Source organism: Plasmopara halstedii (assembly GCF_900000015.1).
Source record: "Plasmopara halstedii genome assembly, contig: Scaffold_555, whole genome shotgun sequence".
Classification (NCBI taxonomy): domain Eukaryota; phylum Oomycota; class Peronosporomycetes; order Peronosporales; family Peronosporaceae; genus Plasmopara; species Plasmopara halstedii.
Genome location: NW_020187475.1, coordinates 2,221,728 through 2,232,527, shown reverse-complemented (window position 1 = coordinate 2,232,527; position 10,800 = coordinate 2,221,728). Strand labels below are relative to the sequence as shown.

The window sequence follows — 10,800 nt, the reverse complement described above, 5'->3', positions numbered from 1 at the left end:
TGGGTGCAGTCACACCATGCCCATCTCGTGTGACACACACCCTTGTTACCAGGGTACGAGTAACCCTGGTACAAGACATCTCCAACTTGGTAAGGGACAGATGCCACGAGTCTTTGCACCGCACAATCAGGCTTACTGCATGTCGTCTATGTTCTTATACGCTTGACAGTCTGTTCTATAAACTTGAACACTTACAGTCGAGATGGCAGATGAATCATTACTTATCAGAGCCAGTCTAGGTCTCTAAACCTGAACACTTATAGTCAAGATGGGAAATGAAGCATTACTTATCCGAGCCTGTGTCAATGAACGACCATAAAAAAAGCTCAATAGGTGTAATTAAGGAACTGAATTGAGAGCCTCTGTATCAAATGGTTATATTTGATTTTGAATTCAAAGTCAGCTACAATGAATGAACTATCTATAACGCCGTATGGCGCGTTATGTAAAGCTAGGCAGCCCACGTGTCACACGGATCCTACCTTATTAGAGCGCCATTTCTCAATGTCGTGCCGGATAAATCGTGATTTCTAAAGACATACTCCATGACGGAGTTTGTACCCTTATAATATCTTTCTACGCACAAAGAAGAGCCGTACTAGGGTATTATTTACATAAAACTCAGAATAGAAACCACAAACAATGACTGCGTCGAGATTCCGCAACACAATTGCGCATCACTAGTACAAGCTCGAAAAGCACCATTCGCGTCGAAAAATTATCTTTTTGTGTGATAAAACATTTTATTCGACGGACTCACAAGATAGACACGAACTCGTTGCCGTGACCTTGCTCAGTTGAAAAGGAGGAGTGTTCACTGGTGAGAATGGTCACAAACCACACTGATTTGCGATAAACCAGACGCATTTGAAGCTAAAACTATGCGGCAACGCCGTTTCCGTCCAAGCGGACCATTTGTGACTTGGCCACCATATTAGCTGTAGACCACTACACTGGCTGCTCACACGATGCATGGTTTAAAAGGCCTCACCAAGAGACACACGTTGAGGTAAAATTTGTGGTTTACAAGCTGGACCTGTCCAAGCCATCTTCATATGATGCTTCAGACCAAATCACGTCATAATCTTGGACTTGATTGGCCGTCTGCCGCGCCACAACCAAAAATTTTGCTCCTTCAGCTTGATGTAACAACAAAATGCGTTCAAATGTGCGATGCGATCATCCAATTCACTACTTATAAGTTAATCCTTCTGACTTCGACCACTTTTGAGTTTATCCTTCTGTCATTTCATATTGAACGCTGAAAAAATGCCGACAAATACCACACCCAAGCTGCACCCGCCTCGAATGAAGCAGACTCATCGCCTTATCCATATTAAGGCTTTTTGAATTAGCTTCAGTGAAGCATATGACGAAATGTGTTTTCGCTTGATGCTTTCATTTGAAAGAACGAAGCACGTCATTGAGGTGGATGCTCGTGACATTACTTTTTGCTATCACCAGCATCTGTCATTTTTGTGAACCCACAAAATACAATACAATTAACTTCACTGAATTGATGTAAATGCTTTGCGCTGCGTGACCATGTTGCGCCTCCTGATGTGGTAAAGAATGTGAGTGAGCCACGACAGAAGCGGCAGCAGCACTGGGGCAATGGAACCTCGAGCGCCAACAACCTCCGAACTGGGGGCGCCGCTTTCACTATACGGGAAACTGATTACAGCTAGTGTGAAAGCGCTTGCTTAGTATCGTCTTCACATAGTGTGTGTTTTATCATTGAGAAGAACTGGTGGAAAACAATAATTTCAATTTGATCTATCAGCGGGTTTTATGGCTGCACAAAGATCGCAATTGTGATTTGACAGCCCCTCCACTAAAAAGGTTTTTGTTGTTGTTGCTGAGTCCCATTCTACGAGGTACATATTAGCTCAGTGATTTGATAGATTTGATATGCGCTAACTGGGATCTGACATCTTCGCACCGGTCGGTCAGTCTTCCCCTACCTTTCTGCTAGTTCAACTGTGACAGAGGGTGATATGCAGAGCATTACTCCATCAGGTACTGCTCCCGCGGAGACCACGGCGTCGCCCAGCAGCAAATGGATAACTCATTTAATACCCAGGCTGGCTCAAGTATATAGAATCTGGTTCGAACGTATATTCTCCACTCAACAGCATACGTGGTTCTGAAGCTGTGCATTGAATCAAAGGCGACACTCACCACTTTCTCATCAGAAATCGTGTACGCAGCAATTTAGGTGCAGGACGCACCTGTACGATGGGTCTACAAAGAAAGCCAAGTGTTGCCATTTTCTGGAAGAGAGCTGTTACACGCCTGCAAGCACTATACTGCATATGACGTGACAACGCAGCAGCTGATGGCGTAACGGTTGTCTAATATCCTTGGTTGTTGCCACTGCGTTAAAATGACGCGTCATGGTATTTCAGACACGCTGTAGGACGTCTGCAAACACTATAATTCGTATGACGTGATACCGCAGCTGCTGACTTTTTGACGGTCGTCCAAGTGCGCTTGCCTTAGCCTCTGCGTCAAAAAATGCGTCTTACTAGTTTAGACACGCCGTAGAATGTCTGCAAACGCTACAATGCAAGTGACGTGATTTTGCAGCTACCGACAACGTCACAATTGTATAAGTGCGTTTGCCGTCAGTTAAAGCCTCGAATCGGATTATTCTCGACCGTTTGGCTTAGTTTGCTAACTCTTTGTTTTCTGAAAGCGGTTTCGAGCTTTTATCACGCGCGAGTAGCCTGACCAGGCGATGCAAATGTGTGTGCCATTCGTCATTTTAGTAGCACAAAATATGACAATGCTCTGTTAATTACTAGACTTTACTGCTCAATGCCACTTACGACTCCAATCACTAACAAGACACGCCATTGTCACGTTCTGAGTAAAGATTAGCTACCTCAAATGTTCGTCTCCAGAGGATACATTTTTCCAGTATTTTTTTTAACGGCCTACCGCAGAACAGGAGTGGTCATGCTCTGTAGAACTCAATGGGTCATCGCCAATTTGTGATTGGAAAGCCCCTGGTAGTGAGTCACTACCGCTTTTTAAATTAATGAGAACCTCCAGGCGAGCAATAACCACTTCTACTCTGTTAATCACCAGTTAAGCATTCTATCGTGACAAACTAAAGTCAAATGGTTGTGACGCGAGCCTAAATGTTTCGGTTACAAATACATGAGTGCATCAGGTCCAATTCCACAAACAATATCGTCTTAGTTTAGCAGCCTTAGTCGTCAATTTGACTTCTTGTGTTATTAAAAAGCGGCACATATCACATCAGAAACCATACTTTTCAGAGTCGACGCTTAAGAAATCGAATCACTGACCGCCCCTTCAGTGCCAAACTGAGAGTTTCTCGAATAACTGGTGCTTACACTCATTCTAACTTCAATCACCGATTTACTGTCTGGAAGTATATACCCCGTATACCATATCGAGTTAGGCTAGCAGCCCAAGTGTCCTGTGAATATTTCCTCTAGGCATCCCACAATTTTTTTTCGTGTCAGTACTTATCAGAATGCTTCATCACAGATCTTCACCTTGATTCGTTTAAGCTTCGCTTGAATCCCGAGAAGTAAAAGTGCAACGCGTGTGCTCATCGTGATAAAATACGCACAGTGTTACACTGTAGGCACAAGGTGGCCGACTGGCCGATGATTGTGTTCGGTTGTTTCATATGTCTATTTTGAGACTTATCCCCTTACGTTGCGACGCCTAAATAAAGTATTGGTATGTATTAGTTAAATTTATCAGATATAAGGGTTGTCTAGTGAAACTATTCACTTGAGTTGCGAGCCAAATTGAATGCGTAATTCTTTAAGCCAATGATTCTTAGCATTTGGTTGAGCCAAGGAAAACCCGAATAGATTCAGGGTGCCACGCAAAAATGTGCAATGTATCTTAAGAAAAGTCATATGGAGTTACTGAGTAACCAAGTATAAATAGTATAACCGTGTCATCTTTGATTGAGATCGATCAGATAACAAAGGTCTTATAAGCCTTAACATAAGCTTTTGAGGTTTCAACAATATGATTCTTCGATCAAGATACATGATACATCCACAATCTATATATGGCTCCCATGAAGCGCCGCAGGTCATGGGTTGCCTGGAAATAAAAAACGATCGTTGTCATGTATTTTTATCTGTATGAAGCTTTGATAAATTATAAATCTTCCTTATCTGTGAGACAGGTAAATCTTTGGCATGGATACGTAGCTGCGATATATTTATCATATGGATAGTTTTCTATTTTTGCGATGGGTTTTGGGCACAGTTTGAAAGGTAAGGTCAGCTGCGAACCGCCGTCTTCAAGGTGTAATTCCAGGCGAATAGCGGCAGGTATTCAATATCGAGACGAAACAAAACAACCTTATGTTGTCGTCTTCAGTGCGAGTTTCTTGATATCAACACAGTCATTGACAAATCCACTACCAAGCACATTTCTAAACAAAATACTGACGATTAAGTACAGTGGTCAAAATGATGTCATAATGATCTCATACATACACAACGCGGTATGCCACGCCTTCTTCTGCAAGTCGCGCGTGAGATACTGACCCATGTGAGATGGGTCGGAGCAAATTGGTCTCAAGATGTTTGAGTATCACGCACCAAGTGTGTGATGCTATGACTAAAGTTACAATGAACAAAGGCGATATGCAGATAATCAAGACAGAATTTATTCTATTTTTCACGCAGGCGGTAAATTTGCAATTAACAAATGAATACGCCTACCTATACATGCACTATCTGTAGTCTCGAAATCAATATTTTCATTGTACCTCCGCGGTCGTGTCCAAGATATATTGAACTTCACTCCGAACCTCCATATCAGATGCGAGCTCATCTCGTGTTCGATGTTAGCTTACTAAAGCCGTATAAACATCTTGCTATATAAGGCTGTCTGGTTGTGGAATAAACTGTAGGAGACGATGACACATCTTTATTGTTCTTTGCAGCTAAGTCACCTTTGACGAAAAACAAAGATTTGGTGTTTAGCCTCTTAAGGTGCCGCTAGACAATCAAAATGTTCGTGGACATATGAAAGTGCGTCCGACAGACGACCAATATTCACGACGTATGCGATATAAGATTCCTGGAGGAATTTAGCCCGCTTAGTTCAAGCTAATCACTCTGAGGATGGGGGGAATCATGTTGCAGAAACCCAAACCTCACCGATCTTGCTCGATGGTAAGGCAAGAATTTCTCGAATGTAAACAAACTTGTGATTTGGCGCGCTTGCCATGACCACAATCAACAATTGGAAAGATGAAGAGAATACCATATTATAAGAAAATATGCATAGAATATTGAGCTTTCACACTGGCAACACCTTGTTGGCGTCATTTACGCTTAGAACCTCTGCCCTCGCTTCCATCGAATGCAGCAGGGCTGACGTTGCTTTGCGCTATGAGGAAGCGTAACTTAGGTCATCGAACTTTCGTTACTTGGAACAAGTACGAGTTAGCGGATCGCAATCCGCTTACTCCAAGAGAAATTAATGCCTTTACCCAAGGCTGCAGTCACACCATGCCCATGTCGTGTGACACACACCCTTGCTATCAGGGTACGTGTAACCCCGTTCCATCGAATATGCGCAATATTTGTTTTTGCGCCGCAATGTGTTTATACTTGAGAGCGGGACCTGGTCTATTTACGCGATTGGAGTGTTCACTGCTAACTGTATCATCATGAAATGGGGGGGGGCGTAATGTCGTAAGAATTGCTCTTTAAGCTTCGCAAAACCACAATTCGTGGCGTAACCGTCGAGTCAGTGACTGAATATCACAGCTACTGACTAGCCTAAAGCGATAATCATTGGGACAACTTGACTTTAGAGCTAGGTTGCAGAACCGTAAAACTGGAATGGGATAAGCCTCTCTCAATCAATACTCGAATTAAGCCATACAGTCTTTAGAATTATCCCAAAGTCGCAATCACACAAGTACAGCCCTCATAGTGAATACATGGAACCCTTAAGACAATTTTAAATTTTTCTTACACTATTGGTGTGACGGGGCACACGGCACCTAGCACAGAGGAAGCTTGACTTCCAAGAGTATACAAACTGTAAGTGAACGGCAGTTCACAGATCCTTGGTCCGAGGACACGTTAACCAAATTCAGGTAGATTTAAGACTGAATATATTTATAGGTGTTCCTTAATGTTTTCCTATTACATGACCATGTACCCATCACCAAATTTAGGTAGTTTTAAGACTGAATATATTTATAGGTGTTCCTTAATGTTTTCTTATTACATGACTCTCAAGCCATGTACCCATCTAGTAATGTGGTGTACCACACCACAGCTCCCTTGGGAGAGTGACGGGTCACTCTCATGTAACCCCGTTACATCTGCAGTCTCCTTTTTTCGGCTTTGACTCAGAATTTCGCTTCATGAAATTTGTATATGAATTTGATGATCTATTGTTCCTGTTTGCTGGTGACAGCATGCTTGTATATTAATGGGAGCACGCAAAATCATCGACCATTTATCCAATTGCCACTACTTGGTAAGAAAAAGGTTTATGCTGCTCTATTTTAGTTCTTTAGTTTGCATTGTCATAATTCTATTGTAGCGATAGTCTTCTAATCATCCCAGACGTACAAACCTCCCCGATTTTAAAAGCAGGTAATGGTATCCACACGGTGGCATTGGCTGCAACCGCAAGTAAGAGTTAGGTTGGGATTCATGCAAATTTGACGTACATTTCAAAGTAAATGTTTGACCGATGATCCGACACTTATCTCGATTCACGGAAACTGTTGACGTCATCCAGGTCTGCACAGAATCGTTATCGCTGATCTCTTGGTGGCTCTCATAGAAATGTAGGATTTAGGCGCAAGTATGTCTAGATTGTAGGCATCACCGTTGCGTTTACCTGATCTTAACAATGTCGGTTGATCCCTTTTAGTCGTCAATGAGACGACAAAAAGTTATACAGTAAGACTAGAGTCTTTCACTTTTCTTTCGCGTTTGAGATAAAAGAATGACAGGGCATATAGCTTTCAAAAGGCGAGTTTCATGTTTAGACACTCGATCTTTAAATTATGATATGCTCGTGTAAAAGTTAGTCGAAACACCTAACAACATTTGTTTACGGTTGTAGGCTTCAAAAGAGACGATTTTGAATCTTGTTTGAGTTGAATGGTTACGTCCTTTTCCGAGAATTTATCTTTGTCGGCGTTGTATATGGCTATCACAAGATCCTTGAAAGCTCGACACACATTATGACAGGTCTTGGCTGATGCACGCTGGTGCATAAGTCCTAACATCCTAGCCGTTGATTCATGCAATTCCTGGTCCACATAGTTTACATTCGAGGTTGATTCTAAATCCACCTTGTTTCCCACGAACATGATGCAACTAGCAAGCGTGCTGCTCGGATTTGCAGCAGCTTTGAGCTCCTTAAGCCAGTACTCTTGCGCATTGTTGAAGCTTTCGCGCTTAGTCACATCAAAAACAATAAGGGCGCCAGCTGCTCGTCGGTAGTGACTACAAAAGCACGAAACAGCAGCATCAGCCCTACACTTTCTCATTTGTGACAATGCTCAATGCTCAATGAAAAGCTTACGAGGAGGTAATTGCGCGATAACGTTCCTGACCAGCTACGATTAGACACCCGTACATCAGATGAATTCAATAAAGCTGTTCAAAATGTTTGAATCAGTACCAGTATCCCAAATCTGAGCTTTAATGCGCTTGCCATTAGGATGACGAATGATGGTTGTAGCAAACTCAACACCAATGGTGGCGTTGCGATCAGCAGAAAAACTGCGAGATATTCCCTGCTCGTTTACAGTCTCAGCAGCGAGAAAGGTGGCAAGTAGATTAGTCTTGCCGACTCCTGGATCACCAACTAGAACCACTAAATAAAAGTTCTTGTAAGCAAGAAAGAGAATATGATTTCAATAATTGCAGCAAACCTTTGTAAAGCTCGTCGTAATGCTGCTCCATTAGCAAGGCAAGACCAAAATAAGTAAGAGAAAAGTGATATTGTTGGCTCTTTCAACTGAAGTCGTTACGTCTTTCTAGAATCACACTCTTGGTACAATAACACGATGAAAAAAACAAAGTTCAAAAATATTACACTCGATTAAGCTTCGTGCGGCGTTTTCAGATTTTTGGTCTGCTATCTATCGCCGTCTTCTTTCCTATCACTTCATCTTCTTAAGATCCCGCGCCACTTCCTCTCTAAAAGCCTCGCCAAATTCTTTTACTTTTGGTGCGTAAGTTTCAATCGATTTCTTGAGCACATCAGCACCTGTAGATGCCATATGCTTGGCGTCTTCTACGTGGTAATGTGTTTTAAGCGCGAAACGTTGGAAGGCTCGCGAGTTCGAAAGCGCCTTGACGGCCACGTCGTTGATCACGTACGACACGAGGCGTTGAAAGAAAGACATTAGCACTTTTGCTCTTCTTTGGTGATTCTCGAATGGCCTTAATTTGCTATGTCTTTTCATACACGATAATACATTGAAATGTACTATTTTGCTAAATAGTAATCCAACTTAGTTATATCTATTTTTCTCCAATGACAAGAAGCTAAACCGTCGATTCCACCCCCTGCCGAACCGACCACATATTCCTCCGTCCTCATGATGCTGAAGAAGCTGAGCTCGTCAATAGCCCCGCGGTGCATGCAGACCATTAAAGGTACGTCTACTGGAAATCTTATATCTTGAATTATCTAGTTCAATGTTCTTAAGGAGATAATGCGTGACTAAACATGCGTAAAATTAGGTCGTGCGGCCATGAGCACTAAGGCTGTCGTGGACACGTATGAATCGCCTGACAATTATTTTGAGAAGGACCGTATCGATGCTGGGGATCCAAGCAAGCGTGCTTTTACATATTTTATGCTAGGAGGTGCGCGAGTAGCTTATGCGACCGCAGCACGTCTTGCTGTCGTGAAGTTTGTTGGAAGTATGAGTGCTTCCGCCGATGTGTTAGCGCTTGCTACGGCTGAATTTGATCTGAGTAGCATAAGTGAAGGATCGACAGTTACTGTCAAGTGGCGTGGTAAACCAATTTTCATCAAGCATCGGACGGCCAGAGAGATTGAGATTTCGAATCAGGTGGACGTTAGCAACTTACGCGACCCTGAGACAGACGCTGACCGTGTGCAGAAGCCCGAGTGGCTTGTGGTACTTGGTGTGTGTACACACTTAGGCTGCGTTCCCACGTCAGACGCTGGTGAATATGGTGGCTGGTTTTGTCCCTGCCATGGTTCCCATTACGACCTCTCCGGTCGCATTCGCAAGGGCCCTGCCCCGCTTAATTTGGAGATTCCTCCATACCAATTCTTGGACGAAAACAAGATTCTTCTTGGCTAATGGGCTGAGTGTGTTGGTGCGAAAAGCAGCCTGTGGAGACAGTAGAACGCGAAACGAGAGCGCGTTGATTCTGGAAAGAAATTTTAAACACTTTGATATGCATTACTGTCTTTAGATTCAACCTGTCTTGCCTAATATAACTAACACAAGGACAACCGAAGTTGGTAACAGCTCCAATTTTCCGTTTTACCTCTTCGAACCAATTACTCCAAAAGATTAAGCTCATACATAGCGAACATTTCTAAAATCCAGAATATGAGGGTATGCCCATAAAACTGAATGCTTCAGTTGTTTAGGTTTCTCCATCGCAAACCAAACAAAGAATCACGCTGATGGGAATGTCAGAAACAAGAATCACTACAAAAGTAACGATGACTGAGAGGACACTGGTAAATCTAAATACCAAGAAAATCGAAAAGTCAGTGAATCTCTAAATGCAAATTACTTCTAATCGCCGACATCTTAAAATTGTCGAATTGAAGACTTTAAGGAGATTCATTCGCCTAGTCCAGGCGAATGAATCTTGTCAGGCCTGTTTACCACCGCATAACCTAGTGCAGGCCCTATAAATCTTAAGCACACGGACCTTGATAATCGCTAATCTCACAGCGCTATGGCACTTATGTTTGTGCATCGAGTCTTCTCAACCAATCCAAAGCTTGGACATTCTCTTTAACGAACGGCTGCTCTCAAAGACATCCGTAGTTTAAGCCTTCTTGGGGAGGTTCTCAAAATATTAGATGACATAGATAATGATGTCCTGTGATTTGCTAACTTCCAGAACCATTTTACTACGCGCACAATATTTTAATGAACGCGAATGCTTTCACACAAATCCCTTGTTTCCACTTTAAATGTACAGAGCACGGTGTACTTTGAAAATCTGAAATGTCGTAATCATACGGAAAACATTTAGTAACGTTCCAAGGCTATTTTATATTCATTAAGTTTTTCAGGCTGATGACTATATGATCGCGCATAGATGACTAAGACCTGCCGTTTCTATTTTATGGCTTGCCAACGCGAAACCCGTCCACCGGACCCAGCGACACACGTTCGAATCTTAAGTTTTGACTTGATGCTTAGTGTACTACAGTAGAACCTGTCTAAATTAAACCTGTTTAATTTAGAACCCTTTCTAAATTGAGCAAAAGATATGGACCCATAAAGGGCACCATACAGAAGAACTTGTCTAAACTAAACCTGTTTAATCAAAACCCTTTCGAAATTAAACAATGTACCCAAATCCCAACATGTTTAATTTAGACAGGTTTTACTGTAGCCTCAAAGCAATTAACGAAAAAACTGACGGCACATTGCAGTGATGAGAAGAACTACACTTTTCTGGTCAAGGGTGGCGAAGACTTGGGTCTTGAAGTATATGTGAATGAAATACACCAAATTTGTTCACAGTGGGACTTATCCGCAATACATCTATAGCTACTCCGATTTGCTTGATATCGCTTACC

The 10,800-nt window shown here is 42.4% G+C and overlaps 4 protein-coding genes across 4 annotated transcripts; 2 read left to right on the top strand and 2 right to left on the bottom strand.

The window, feature by feature from the left end:
- Window positions 1-1,614: 1,614 nt before the first annotated feature.
- Window positions 1,615-2,218, top strand: PHALS_11990 (uncharacterized protein; the record flags this gene model as incomplete). Its single annotated transcript, XM_024727452.1, has 4 exons — window positions 1,615-1,689; window positions 1,784-1,877; window positions 1,954-2,093; window positions 2,171-2,218. 4 exons carry the CDS (start codon window positions 1,615-1,617, stop codon window positions 2,216-2,218), a joined length of 357 nt encoding a protein of 118 aa, XP_024578028.1.
- A 4,860-nt stretch (window positions 2,219-7,078) lies between these two features.
- Window positions 7,079-7,952, bottom strand: PHALS_11989 (rab other; the record flags this gene model as incomplete). The annotated part of the gene is made up of 4 exons (XM_024727451.1): window positions 7,079-7,490; window positions 7,570-7,603; window positions 7,669-7,863; window positions 7,922-7,952. 4 exons carry the CDS (start codon window positions 7,950-7,952, stop codon window positions 7,079-7,081), a joined length of 672 nt encoding a protein of 223 aa, XP_024578027.1.
- A 40-nt stretch (window positions 7,953-7,992) lies between these two features.
- PHALS_14552 (uncharacterized protein) lies at window positions 7,993-8,595 on the bottom strand. The gene has a single exon (XM_024727450.2). The coding sequence runs from the start codon at window positions 8,456-8,458 to the stop codon at window positions 8,153-8,155; it is 306 nt and encodes a 101-aa protein (XP_024578026.1). The 5' UTR covers window positions 8,459-8,595; the 3' UTR covers window positions 7,993-8,152.
- Window positions 8,594-9,331, top strand: PHALS_11988 (ubiquinol-cytochrome c iron-sulfur subunit; the record flags this gene model as incomplete). Its single annotated transcript, XM_024727449.1, has 2 exons — window positions 8,594-8,651; window positions 8,739-9,331. The coding sequence occupies 2 exons, from the start codon at window positions 8,594-8,596 to the stop codon at window positions 9,329-9,331; spliced, it is 651 nt and encodes a 216-aa protein (XP_024578025.1).
- Between the last annotated feature and the right edge of the window lie 1,469 nt (window positions 9,332-10,800).

Coding starts and splice junctions, on each gene's coding strand:
- PHALS_14552 (XM_024727450.2), bottom strand. CDS start 8,458: ATGAAAAGACATAGCAAATTAAGGCCATTCGAGAATCACCAAAGAAGA.